The sequence below is a fragment of the Pogoniulus pusillus genome, chromosome 4 (genome assembly GCF_015220805.1).
Source record: "Pogoniulus pusillus isolate bPogPus1 chromosome 4, bPogPus1.pri, whole genome shotgun sequence".
In the NCBI taxonomy this organism is placed as follows: domain Eukaryota; kingdom Metazoa; phylum Chordata; class Aves; order Piciformes; family Lybiidae; genus Pogoniulus; species Pogoniulus pusillus.
Genome location: NC_087267.1, coordinates 22,267,141 through 22,281,956, shown reverse-complemented (window position 1 = coordinate 22,281,956; position 14,816 = coordinate 22,267,141). Strand labels below are relative to the sequence as shown.

The 14,816-nt window shown below is 45.9% G+C and overlaps 1 protein-coding gene across 1 annotated transcript in view; it reads left to right on the top strand.

The window, feature by feature from the left end:
• The window catches only part of VWF (von Willebrand factor), a 220,778-nt gene that overhangs the window by 197,800 nt on the left and 8,162 nt on the right, over window positions 1–14,816 (top strand). The window contains 3 exon segments of the mRNA XM_064142874.1: window positions 4,080–4,124; window positions 4,126–4,179; window positions 14,324–14,452. Coding sequence (XP_063998944.1) covers window positions 4,080–4,124; window positions 4,126–4,179; window positions 14,324–14,452 — 228 coding nt within the window.

Here is a 14,816-nt window from a genome sequence, read left to right as displayed (position 1 = left end):
GGTGGAGGCAGGGAAGTGTGAAATTGTTACTCAGTGGCTATTTCTTTATAAACTGGCAGCAGGCCAACTCCTCCTCCTTTCCTTTCTCTCTGCCTGCTGTCTGGCAGGGAGCTACTTAATGAAGGTAAACATCAAGAAGTAGTCCTGTTTGCACCCCTCCAGAGGCTTTGTTTGGGCCTATGGGTGGCAGAGGCATTGCAGTTGTGCTAGCTTGAGCCTAGCTGGGATATTTCTGGGAGAAGAAGAATAGATGCTAGGCTGTGAAAAGGAAAACAGCTGGTGATGTCTACTGCACTCATAGGCTATGCTGAGACTTATAAGAACAAGAACATACACATAGATAGGAAGGTGCTCTTGGGCTTTTTGGGCTGCACTTCTCCTCTCTAACTCTAACTTGGTGTCTCATTAGTCCCTTCAGCTTCCTAAACCCCCCGGCCAACCCTCCAAACTTACCTTGAATGAAAGACCGAAGTCTGGGGTAAGGTAGAGGGGTGGGGAGAAGGTGGAAGGGTGGTTTGGAGCCCCTCCTGGGGGCTCTGGTTTCTGGGGAGAGCTGTTGTGTTTCTATATTACCTTTTCAACTTGTGGTATTTCTGTACAGATTGTAAATATCTGCTTGTATATTGTGCTAAGCTGCAAAATATGAAGCTTCATTCTTCAATTTTCAGATTGACTGAGTTTAGTCTGGGTGATTTTCTTAAGTACGTGGTGGGGTGGGTAGCACCCCAACCATCACAGCAGGGGAGGACTGGAGCAGTGGGGGTTGTAGATTAGTTTTGGGATGGGGGAAAATTTAAGGGAGGACACTGCGTATCTTTTATCTGCTCTGTCATTTTTTTTTCTCTATCTTTCATTTCAAATACCAATTCTGCATTTCTCTCCAATACATTTGGAAGGGTCTCATTCTGTCTTTTCTTGAAAATGTAATGTAGTAAAGTTAATATTTTGTAATGCTAAGGGGCTGCAGGCACATTTTATTGTGTATTTTAAAGTAGCTTTAGGGCCAAATGCTGTTTGGCAATCATGGGCAGGAGGAACTGCTGTGTCTCCTTGCCTATAATATCATAGAATCATGCAGAATTTTTTAGATTGGAGAAGACCTTCAAGCTCATCGAGTTCAATCATCAGTTTCACACTGACAAGTCCTTGACTAAACCAAATACCAATCAGCACAACAGCTAAGCACTAGGAATCACTGTGGCTGGAAAGGACCACCAGGATCAGCCAGGCCAACCTTCATCCCAGCATCCCTCAGCACTAGACCATAGCCTCAAGCACCACATCCCACTCTCCTTTTAAACACTTCCAGGGATGGTGACTCCACCACCTCCCTGGGCAGCCTGTTCCAGTGCCTGACCACCCCGCTCACGAAAGAACTTCCTCCCAACATCCAACTAACCCCCCCAACACGACACAACTTGAGGCCATTTCCTCTTATGCTATCATTAGTAATTTGGGAGAAGAGACAGCTCCAGCCTCACTATCAACCTCATTTTTAGGTAGTTGTATAGTATTACCTGTCCCTGAAAGGACCAGCAGCTCAGGCCACATCTACCTGCTTCAGGGATTTTTTTTTTAATGGCTGTCCCCGTATTGTTAATAACTAGTCTTAATCATATTCTTGTCTGAGTTCCTAGCCATAGATTCATAGAATGATTTAGACTGGAAGGGACCTTGAGGATAGTCCTAGTTCCCACTCCAACTGCCAACCTCTTCAAATATAGATCACTCAAGGCCTCATCCAGCTTGGCTTTAGAACACCTACCTTAAGGGAGGCTGTAGCAGCGGTGGGGGTTGGTCTACAGGACAAAGGGACACACAGTCCTCAAGTTTGTGCCCAGGCGAGATCTAGGCTGGCTGTTGGAGAAAGTTCTTGCCAGAGAGAGTGATTGGCATTGGAATGGGTGCCCCAGGAGGTGGTGGAGTTGCCGTCCCCTGAAGGTGTTCAAGAAAAGACTAGAAGAGGCACTCTAGTGCCATGATCTAATTGACTAGGGCTGGGTGCTAGGTTAGACTGGCTGATCTTGGAGGTCTCTTCCAACCTGCTTGATTCTATGATTCCAGGATTCAGTTAGTAATGAACCTGTGTCGCACTCAGGGCGAGGGAGAAAACATCAAATAAGATACAGAGTATCTTCATCTCCCCTAAGGCCAGTGAGATCCACCTGCCTTGTGAATCTTTCCTGCCTCACAGTCACTGATGTCATGATCAAACCCCAACTCCCGTGTAATGGTTTCCAGCCCTGAGTTAAGAGCAGGTACTTTCTCAGGAGCTCCTGCTTTTCGCTGAATGCTGAACATGTGAAATAAACACATTGGTAAACTGAAGTGCAGCCAACAAGGGCAGTTCTGCTCACCAGGGTCACATTTTTGGTCACTTTCTGACCTATTTTAGGTCCTTGGTTTTTTTTGCTAGTAGAGCAACTTCACCTAAATAACAATCAACTGACTTTTTCTCCAGTGCTTTCACTGTAACCTCCTGCTCTTACCAAATTCTTTCTCTGTAACAAACATATGGTCAGCATGGCTGACTTCACTTAACCAGAAAGTGTTTGTTGTCCTGAAAGTGTTCAGCTCATCCGAGGCAGCTGTTGGCTGTGTGTAGCAGCTGGAGACGTTACTCTGAGACACTTTATGCATTAGCTCAGTGTCTTTCTGCTTGATTTCTTTTTCCTTTCCGCTCTATACCTTTCTTCCTGCTCATTTTCCCATAGATCTTCCCCTGCCACTCTCCTTTCCCCCCAGCCCTGTGCTATTTGTGAGGCTCTGTTATTGCTTTCATTTCTTTACCTCTCTTTTCCTTTTAGTATATTGTACCTTCTCTGATGTATTTCTTTTCACTTCCTTCTTTTATCATCTGATTTCTGCCTCGTTTCCATACTTCAGATTTTCCATAGCTTGCCCCATTCTGCTCCTTCCCTACCCATTGCTTGTTCGTTATCATACCCTTTCCCCAGCCCCTACTTTAAATGCTTTCAAACCACTTTTCCAACTGGTAGTGTGTAGTAGTCATTAACATCAGAGAGAAGCTCCTGCATGCCACAAGTGCAAACTGTCACTCCAAGCATTTTAATGTTTCCTGCCCTTTCCTACCGTCATGTGTGGTTTACTGGACCTGAACCTTATAACTGCGGTAGTCAATTGAATTCAGTGGATGTGTGAGGCTTTATACTTAGAAAGAAGCTTCTCTCCCTGTTGTATAATAAACCAGTGCAGGTATATCATATCATAATACAATATCATCGAATCAACCAGGTTGGAATAGACCTCTAAGATCATCCAATATCCATGTCAGTCTTTAAAAAGCAAAGTAGGATACTAATTTGACTAAGATAGTCTATTCCTGCTGCTTATAAAAGCATTTTGATGGTTATTGCTTTGTCCACTGGGTTTCAATCATAGAATCGTAGAATGTCAGGGGCTGGAAGAGATCTCAAAAGATCATCTATTCCAGCCTCTCTGTCAGAGCAGGATCTCCTATTCCAGATCACACAGGAATATGTCCATGCACGTTTTTAATATCACTGTGCTGGATCTCGCTGGTCTCTCCTCCTTCACCTTCTTATCTTTTTTGGGCCCCTTCCTGATGCTGAAGCCCTGTAGATACACACCCACCACCCACCCAGCCACCCTCTGAGCCAGCTCAGGCATGCAGCATCCTGCTCAGTCTGCCCCACTGCGGGCATGCTGCTGGCACAGCACAGCTCAGCTCATCCCCACCCCTGGCTCCACACAAGCAGCCCTGTGGAGGGCTTCCAGAAGGCAAATCATAGAATCAAGCAGGTTGGAGGAGACCTCCAAGCTCATCCAGTCCAACCTATCACTCACCCCTAGCCAATCAACCAGACCATGGCACTAAGTGACTCATCCAGGCTTTGCTTGCGCAACTCCAGGGTCTGTGACTCCACCACCTCCCTGGGCAGCCCATTCCAATGCCAATCACTCTCTGGGAAGAACTTCCTCCTAATATCTAGAAGGTGCTTGCTGTGAGCACCAGCCCTCCCACCCCCCTACAAATAAGTACAAGGAAGCATGGTTAAAACACAATGAACTCATCAAAATGTCCTTTCCCCTTCTAGAATTACAAGAGACAGGAGATCTCTGGCTCTTGCTGTGGAAGATGTAGTGCCAACTTCATGTGGCATCAGGCTGAGAGATGGAAGGATGAAATTCCTCCAGGTAAGATTTAAACACTGTCTTTTATTCATGAGTAAATGCAACACAGATCTCTGGTGAGCACAAAGAAAGTTCATTTTTTTCTTTTTCCTCCTTAAGCACCTTTTCCTTTGGATCTGAGCATCCTGCTCCTCAAAAAAGTAGTTTGTAAATGAAAAACTTTCTTTAATACCATGGTGCAAACATCTGGAGGGGATGTGCATGCACAAACTTTGGCTGCACATGCATTCACAGAATCACAGAATTTCTTTAGATTGGAAAAGACCTCCAAGCTCATTAAGTCCAATCATTAGTTTCACACTGACAAGTCCTTGACTAAACAAAATCCTTCACGCACCCCCGAACAGCTACAGCAACTAGGAATCAATTACGACTGCAAAGGACCACCAGGATCAGCCAGGCCAACCTTCCTACCAGCATCCTTCAGCACTAGACCATAGCCTCAAGCACCACATCCACTCTCCTTTTAAACACTTCCAGAGATGGTGACTCCACCACCTCCCGGGCAGCCTGTTCCGTGCCTGACCAGGCAGTGCTCAGGAAAGAACCTTCCTCCCAACATCAACCTAAAACCTCCCCTGACTCAACTTGAGGCCATTTCCTCCTTGTCCTATCATTGATAATTTGGGAGAAAGAGACTCCCTACAACTCAAAGGACAGTTAAGAAAGGAAATATCATTTAAGAAATAAATGGATAATTAAAGTGGAAAATGTGAAGTGTGAAATGTTTCCTTGAGCATGTGTTTGTATGCATATATAATATACACATATACTTTTTTTTTGTTGGTTAAAACCAATCAGCTTGTCACAAAGAACACCACATAAAATTTTCTTTCATTCTGCTCATGAACAAAGTTTTATATGGGGAGAGTTAGAGCTATGGAACTACCTGAAGGGAGGCTGTAGCCAGGTGGGGGTTAGTCTCTTCTGCCAGGCAACCAGCAACAGAATGAGGGCACATAGTCTCAAGTTGTGCCAGGGGAGGTCCAGGCTGAGGGAATTGAAGTTAGCCTGGAGAAAAGAAGACTGAGGGGAGGACCTCATTGCTCTCTACAATTAGCTGGAAGCAGCTTGTTGCAAGAGGAGTATCATTTTCTTCTGTCAAGTTAAAAATGACAGGAGGAGTGGAACCAGACACCCAAAACCTTGAGGGAATTTCTCTGGGTCTTGTGCAAGCAGCAGGGTGTTGTGGGAGAGTGGTCTGGCACTGCCTTGGAGAGAGCCCCTGCTAGCCAGGAAGCAGAGGGAAAGTGAAACAGCATCTCCTGGTAATGGCTTCAGATTCAAAGTGGGATGACCCTGCCTTTGCAGAGGGGTTGGACTAGATGATCTCTAGCGGTCCTTTCCAACCCCTAGCATTCTATGATTCTGTGAGTTGGAAGGGTCCTCTGGGGATCACTTGGTGAATTCACCGAGATCAAGTTGCACAGGAACAGGTACAAGTAGATTTGGAATGTCTGCAGAGAAGGAGACTTCACAGGTTCTCCCTCCAGGGCTTTGGCACCCTCAAAGAGAAGTATTTTCCCTTATGTTTAGGTGGAGCTTCTTACAGGGGAGTAGAGACCTCCACAGAGGAGTTAAATACTTGTATATTTACAATATGTTTGTATATTGTCTGTAGAAAAGGCAATTTATAGGTCAAACTTTCTCCTTTAGACTTATTTATGCTTTGACTCAATAGAAATTTCTCCCCTACTCAGAACAAGTGCAGATTCCTGAATGTGGGGAGGAATAATAAACTGCACCAGTACAGGCTGGGAGGTGATCTGCTGGAAAGCAGCCCTGTGGAGAGGGATCTGGAGTCCCTGGTGGATACCAAGTTAGCCATGCACAGCACATGTGCCCTTGTGGTCAAGAAGGCCGATGGCTTCCTGGGGTATATTAAGAGGGAGTGTGCTCTGCAGATCAAGGAGGTTTGTCCTCCCCCTCTACTCTGCCCTGCTGAGACCTCATCTTAAATACTGTGTTCAGTTTTGGGCACCCCCTGGTTGACAGAGGGACAAGGATCCTGCTGGAGAGAGTGCAGCAGAGGCTATGAGGATGATGAGGGGACTGGAGGACATGGCTTATGAGGAGAAGCTGAGGGACCTGGGAGTTCTATTCTGGAGAAGACTGAGAGGGGATTTGATAAATGTTTATAAATATCTGAGGGCTGCCAGGGATTGGGGGGTACAGGCTCTTGTGATGGTTTGGGGTTACCCCGCCCCTCCCACACTTTGTAATTGCCCAGCTACTCAGACGGACCTGGGATATAGATGAAGCAATTTATTTACAGCTAGCAGAATTTACAACAGCAGCTATTTACAATATATACAGTTATATACAATTATATACAGAACATATACAAAGGATAAACCAATACAAAAGCACAACTCCCCTCCCGAAAACCTGAGTCCCCAGGAGGGGCTCTCAAACCACCCCAACACCTCCCCCCGGCCCTCTCAAACCTTACCCCCAGTTCTCAGGAAGAAAAGAGGTGCGGCCCAAGAGGTTAGGGAGCGGGTTAGTAGGAGCAGGTTAATGAGATGTGACCAGGTCCAAGGACAAAAAGCAAGAGTGGAGAAAACAAAATGGAGAAAAAGTCTTTCTTCTTCCAGAGTTCTCAGCGTGACTGTGAGAGAAGTAGACACAATTGTCTTTTCATTTCACTGCCCGTTATCTAGTTCTGTTACCAAAACATTCTAGCTTGCTTCAAACTAGCAACATCCACCCCTGTCTACTTCGCTCAGAGTATCGCTGAGAATTTTCCACTCTAATCTAACCAATATTTACACTAAAACAATATATACAAGTTCAGTTCACACTTCAATCAGATGTAGGTGATACAAAAGCTCAGAACAGGGACTCCAGGTGAATGTTGGGTTCATAGCTCACGTACTGTAGATTCTATCGTAGATTCTCTCAGTGTTCGCGGGCGCCGATGTTACCTAGAACAGAAAACTCTAACAGCTTGAATTTAAACTCTCTCAGCTAAGGTAAATTTCTCGTGGGAATACACTGGATTTCAGCCATTCTCCTGCATTACCCAGTATGTATGACCAGGACCGTTCAGCAGAAACCACCCTCGACAGGTTTCCCTCCGCCCAAAGGAGAAAATACCCAAACAGTTTTCCCTAACAGATTCTTTTCACGTACAACAGGACCTTATCACCGTCTACTGTTTTGGACCAAATCTGATTGTGCAGGTCCTGCTCTGTTTACTGAACTTACCTACTTTACCAACCAGGTAGCTTGTGCTAAATGTTTGTCCCAGTTTTTCAGAGTTCCACCCCCCATGGCTTTTAGGGTGGTTTTCAGCCAAACCGTTGTAGCGCTCAATCTTCCCTGAAGCTGGTGCATTGTAGGGTATGTGATAGATCCATTCAATACCATGCTCTTTGGCCCAGTTTTCTCAAGATTATTCTTGAAATGAGTACCATTGTCTGACTCGAGCTTCTCTCTGGAGTTCCATGTCTCCACAAGATCTGTCTCTCCAAACCAACAATGGTGTTTCGTGCAGTAGCATGTGGAACTGGATAGGTTCCAACCATCCAGTGCTGGCTTCTACCATCGTTAAGCACATACTGCTTACCAGAACGAGATCTAGGGTAAGTGATGTTGTCAATCTGCCAGGCTATCACCATAATTGTACTTTGACCATCTTCACCCATACCATAAGGGCTTGATTCGCTTAGCTGCTTAATAGCAGCACACAACTGTCACAGTCATAGATGACTTGGGTGATAGCGTCCATGGACAAGTCAATTGACCTATCACGAGCCCATCGGTATGTTCCATCTCTGCTTGATGTCCACGATGAGTCATGGGCCCAACGAGCTAAGACAGCTCACCTCGGTGTTTCTCAATCTAGGTCACTGTCAAGTTCAGAAGTTACGTAGGTCCACTTGCGCACATTCTTAGCAGCTTGGTCTGCCTTTTGGTTAAGTTGATGTTCCTCACGTGGCTACTGCTCTTAGGCATGTGGTGCGTCTACTTGCTGCACCATCACTGAGTTCTCTCTCCAGCCGTGCATCAATGTCTGCCATAGCAATCAGCACACCAAATAGGCTTTCACTTCCTCTGCCAAACATTCTTTCTTTCCAGTCCTTCTAGCCTAACCCCATAGAGCATTGGCTACCATCCACGAGTCGGTGATAGAGGTAAAGGATTGAGGCCAATTCTCACGGTTCAGCCACAATCAAGAGCAAGTGAACAGCTTTTACTCAGCCGACTAGACTGGATTCACTTCTCCCATCTTTTGTTTCGGTAACTTTCCTGGTAGGACTCCAAACTGTGACTTCCATCTTCGCTTGTTCCCAACAAGACGACAGGAACCATCTGTGAACAAAGCATAGTTCTTTTCCTGATCAGAGAGATCACCATAGGGAGGAGCTTCCTCAGCACGGTTATTTTCTCCTCCGGAGGTTTGGAACAGTCTGTGCCTTCCGGCCAGTTGGTGATCACCTCCACCAGACCAAGGTCGGGTCAAGATTACCCATTCGTGCTCGTTGGGTTATCAAAGCCATCCATTTAGACCAGGTTGCATCTGTGGCATGATGTAGTGATGAACCTTTGCCCTTGAACATCCAGTTAAGAACTGGCAGTCTAGGAGCTAAAAGCAATTGTGACTCAGTTCCAATCACTTCAGAAGCTGCTTTCACTCCTTCATAGGCTGCTAGAATCTCTTTCTCAGTTGCACTGTAATTTGTCTCTGAACCTCTGTAACAACGTCCCCAGAAACCAAGAGGACGACCACGTGTCTCATTTGGAGCTCTCTGCCAGAGACTCCAAGTTGGACCATTGTCACTGGCAGCCGTGTACAGAATGTTTTTAATGTCTGGACCAGATCTCACAGGTCCCAAGCCCACTGCATGGACTACTTCTCGTTTGATTTGATCAAAGGCTGCTTGTTGTTCAGGTCCCCACTCGAAATTGTTTCTATCTTCGAGTCACATCATGCAGAGGTTTGACAATCTGACTGAAACCAGGAATGTGTAGTCTCCAAAATCCCACCACACCAAGAAAATAAAGTGTGTCCTTCTACTGGTGGGAACTGCCATGGTAGAGGACTTTGTTGATCACATCCTGAGGAATGTAACGGCGACCATCCTGCCACCGCACTCCCCAGAAACTGAATTTCTTTGGCAGGTCCTTTGACCTTGTCTCTCTTAATGGCAAAACCTGCTTGCAACAGAACTGTCAATGATTTTGTTACCTTTCTCGAAGACTTCCTCAGCAGTTTGGCCCCACACAATGATGTCGTCGATGTACTGGATGTTGCTCTGGAGCTTTACCTTTCTCAGTGCCTTGTGGATGACTGAGTGACAGATGGTTGAGCTGTGTTTCCACCCCTGAGGCAAACGATTGAACTGGCTACTGGATTCCCTCTCCAGGTGAATGCAAAACTGAGGCCTGCACTCCTTTGCTATGGGAATAGAGAAGAAAGCATTAGCAATGTCTATGGTTGCATACCATTTAGCCTCCTTCGATTCCAGCTCGTACTGGAGTTCCAGCATGTCTTGGCACCAGCTGCACCTCATGGGTGGCGTCACCTCGTTGAGGGCACGAAAGTCAACTGTCCAGTCTCCAGTCGCCCGTAGGTTTGCGCACAGGCCAGATGGGACTGTTGAAAGGTGAATGAGCTTTCTGATGACAGCCTGACTCTCCAGTTGTAGAATCAGCTGATGAATGGGCAACAAAGAGTCACGGTTAGTTCTGTAACTGCCTATGATGAACAGTTTGAGTTGCAATTGGCACCTTCCAGGTCCTCTATGTCATGATGTCCCACAACTGCAGATTCATCAGAAAGTTCAGGTCTAACAGACAATTTCAATTTAATCATCCTCAATCTCTACAGATGCCTATACCAAAAGCCCATTTATGACCCTTAGGATCTTTGAAACAACCTTGTCTCAAAAAGTCAATTCCAAATGCAAGGCGCATCAGGACCAGTTACAATAGTATGTGTCCTTCCACTCTTTACCAGTTAAACTGATCTCAGCCTGTATCTTAGTTAAACTCTTGAGATCCACCAGGTGATTCCCAAAGATAGATATGGACTCTTACCCTTTGCAATTAGATGGCAATAAAGTACACTGAGCACCTGTGTCAACTAAAGCCCTGTATTTCCGAACTCTTGAACTGCCAGGCCACCTAATGAATACATTCCAATAGATTCGGTTCTCTCCACTATCCCTTTCCTCCTCCTGGCTGGAGGCAGGGCACCCCTAATGCTGAACATGGCATGTAGGGTGTACACAATGATGGGTGTTGTTGTAAGAGGAACTGCAACTGTTGGAACAATTGCAATTGCTCTCGGGAGCTGAAAGAAGTGACAGCTACTTTTCCTGGCATTATTGCCTCTGTTTCTGCCCACTCTGCAGATCCCTGACCCTCTTTGAAAGAGCTGAAGTAGGTTTACCATCCCATTTGTTCATGTTCTCACCGTATGTGTCACGCAGAAGTATCCACAGTGGACGCACGTGATTGCTGCCTGTCTGGGTGGAATTTGTCTCCTCCTGGGCTGGAATAGCCTTGTAGGAGGTGGGCGTCTGTTCCTGACTGCAGAAACATGCACCCATTCAGATGATGCAAGGAACGGTATCCTTTACCAGATTTTTGAGATCCTCCTTCAGTTCTTTCATAGTATCTTTAATCTCTGTAGTCATAGTTTTTATGGCACAGATTATACCAGAATGTGACCAAGCTGTCCCTCAATCTGTCTGAGCTGAGTCAGTGAATTCACCAACAGTGAAAGATCTTCCATTATCACTCCTTGCTAGAAAATTTACTGGCCAAGATGTTAGCATAGGATGAAGGAGCAAGGCTTAATAAGCTTCTTCATGAGACCTGTTCCCAAAGGAATATCATCAGGCTCATGAGTGCCATGATCTCCATAAAGCACTTTCCTTCACAGCAAACTCCTTCAGAAGCTTAATTCACTGCTCAACGGTGTTCCACTTCTTGCAGCCCATGGCAAATCATCTCGGGAAGGATATCTCATAGCCACAGCCAACAGAAGGCGTGTCCACAAGCCTAACCCTACCAAGAGGACTTGCTAGGTGTTTGTCCACCTCCACTCTCCTTAGTGAGTGGTCCCCAGCTGCTTGGCAGACTTGTCCTCCTACCTGCAGAGCATATAGCACCAATGCCCACGGCATCTCACTAGCCAGCTTAGGATTGGCTCACCTGATTCCCTTGTGTTATTCCTTCCTAACTTCCCTGACCTCTCTGAGTGGATCCTTGGACCCTGGATGTCATCTTCCTCCTCTTCCTCCTGTTGTTTCTGGTGGGCCGGGCCTAACCACAATCTTCCTCATAGCATTCCTAAACTCATCTGGAACCATCCTCTCTCTTGGCAGACTAACCTCCCAGTGCTCCTCTCACTTGAGTATTGTTGTCTCAGCACATCTACAAGGTCTCGCAGACTAACTGTCTCCTCCTCCTCTTCTTGCTGATCACCAGAGGTCCCTCTCTTACATCCTCCTGTGAACCACTCCTTTGTCTTAGCTTTTGCCTTAGCAGGTGCCAGAAGGGCCTGAGCAGCAACAGACTTGATGTGTCTGCTGGAGGATTTGAATCTTTAGGAGTCTGACCTGAAGGGTTTGAATCCTTAGGGGCCTGACCTGGAGCATTTGAATTATTGGAGGTCTGACCTGGAGCATTTGTATCCTTAGGGGTCTGACCTGGAGCTTGTGAGTTCAAGTCTGCCTTGCTTTTAACAGGAGGATTTTGGTTTCTGGTCTGCTGGCTGGGGGTTCAAATTAGCTGAGCTGGTGTCATTAGGATTTGGACTGACTGGGCTAGCGTTACTAGCACTAGTCGTAGTATTAGCATTAGTGGGATTGTTTGCCCTGTCCTGCTGGGATGCCTGCCAACCCCTGAGGTGTTATCATTTTTGCTGGGAACATTTGATTTTGGGTACCTGCCTGTGCTCCTGAGGCTCCTGCTAAACTCTGTGGCTTGTTTTGGTTATCCTTATCAATTGTTTACATTAGTGGCGGGAACGCTGGCTGTGTTCCCAGAACCTACAGAGGAGGGTGGAGAGGCTGGCAAGGGGGAAGCCGATAACTGTGTTCCCTTGTTTTGCTGTGAGAAGAGACTGCCTTCTGAGACACAGAATTTTTCCTAGCTCTTACAGAAGCTGGTTTTTGAATTTTTTCACCCATAATGCCAAAATTAATATGAAATTTAAAACTACAAGAGCCAGTATAATGCCCAGCAAGCCCTGCCATGCTCTGTGTTTCGAGTAGAAAATCCTTTGCATGGATTTGGCATTTCAGTTTGGGGCTGGATGACCCTCATGAGAGCAGTAGATAAAGCAGACTCTCGATTGATTGTAACATTATTGACAAAAACTCTTGTAATATCACTAGTAATATTCTCAGTGATATTAAAACCAGCATAACCAAGAATAAATCACCCCAGCTCACGAAACATGTTTGAGAAGCTTACACTTTAGCCTTCTTTAAGAAAATCTACATGAAGCAAAGAAATAGACCAAGCTTCTGATCTTTGATCCAATTGTACACGAAAAAAACAGAAAACAGGCCACACAGCAATCTCCACCAAGTACAATAGCCTGCTTGATTAGCTTCAATCTTAATCCCCAGAGCTAATTTCCACTCTGAAATATCTAGCCCCACGTTGGGCGCCAATTAAAATGTGATGGTTTTGGGGTTACCCCGCCCCTCCCACACTTTGTATTTGCCCCAGCTAACTCAGACGGACCCTGGGAATATAGATAGAAGCAATTAGTTTACAGCTAGCGAGAATTTACAAGCACTATTTACAATATATACAGTTATATACAATTATATACAGAAATATACAAAGGATAAAACAATCAAAAGCAACAACTCCCCTCCCGAAAACCTGAGTCCCCAGGAGGGGCTCTCAAACCACCCCAACACCTCCCCCCGGCCCCCCCCCCCTCAACTTACCCCAGTTCTCAGGAAGAAAAGAGGTGCGGCCAAGAGGTTAGGGAGCAGGGGTTAGTAAGGAGCAGGGGTTAATGAGATGTGACCAGGTCCAAGGCAAAAGCAAGGTGAGAAACAAAATGGAGAAAAAGTCTTTCTTCTTCCCAGAGTTCTCAGTGTAGACTGTGAGAGAAGTAGACACAATTGTTTTTCATTTCAACTGCCCCCCCCCCCGTTATCTAGTTCTGTTACCAAAACATTCTAGCCTTGCTTTCAAACTAGCACAGCTCTGCTGACTTACTCCCTGGGATAGGACAAGGAGCAATGGGTGCAAGTTGCAGCACAAGAGGTTCTGCTCAACACAAGGGGAACTGTCTTTATTGTAAGGGTCACACAGCACTGGAGCAGGCTCCCAGAGAGGTTGTGGGAGTCTCCCTTCTCCTGGAGACTTTTGAAGGCCTGTCTGGATGTGATCTGTGTTAGATAGTATTGTTCTGCTGTGGTATGGAGGTTGGACTCAAGGATCTCCTTGGGCCCCTCCCCAACCTCTAACATCCTGTGAGCCTTGGACTGAAATAGCGCCAGGTTTTGGCAGTCCTTGACTGTGCTCCTAATTAATATGGCCATGGACCAGAAGTACATGATTTGATGTCTTTGAGGTAACTTAGAGACTTAATAGAAACCCGCATCACTAAGGGCTGCGAAAAAACCTTTCAGACCATTGAATCCAACGTAGACCCAGCTGCCATGGTGTATAACCGCTAAGCCAATCTCTGAAGCATCACATTTACAGCTTTCTAGAAACACCATCCAGGGGATAGTGACTCCACCACCCTCCCTGGGCGCCTGTTCCAATCCCCCTCACCACTCTCTCACTAAAGAGAGGGCGTTCAACTTATATCTGCCCTGCACAACTCAAATCCCATTTCTCTTCATCCATGTCACTGGGCTACCTGGGAAAAAGGACCAACTTCAGCTCACTCCAATCTCCTTTCAAGACAGACTGTAGAGAACAAATAAGATCTCTCAGCCTTCTCTTCTCTGCACTAAACGGCCTCGGCTGCCTCACCTGCTTTGCATGACCAGCTCCAGACCCCTCCCCAGCTTTCTTGCTTTTCTCTGGCCACCCTCCAGCACCTCAGTGGTACATTAATTGAAATAAAAGGGATCATCTGATTCTGCAGTATCCTGAAAGCCTCCTATCCCATGTTGTTTCCGTGCAAAGCTAACTGTAGCTCTTCTCTCTACAGCCAAACGAATCGCTTCAGGATGGTTGTGACAGTCACTCTTGTAAAGTAAACGAGAAAGGGGAATTTATCTGGGAGAGGAGAATCACTGGCTGTCCTCCCTTTGATTCCAGAAGATGTCTGGCTGAAGGAGTAAGTCGGGAAATGGGTCCTGTTTCCAGGTTTCTTTATGGGCTGTGTCATGGTTGTAGCTCTCTGCAGAGGTACCTTACACATACTAGGGTGGGAACTGACAACAAAGCTAGTTCAGTGATAAAAATAGTGAGTTTCATCTAGCTAGATGGCATGGTTGGGGCTTTTTAATGGAAAAAAAATCCCCAGAACTCCAAAGTTTTGCTTTTAAATGTGAATATTTAGCATTGGCAATGGCATCACCCTCCAGTATAAATATTTCTCCTGCTAGAAGCTGAAAGCAAAATTTTCAGGTTGTTGACAAATACAATCACAAGTTCAAAATCCCCAAGCTGATAAAGAGATGATTATTAATGTAGATTTA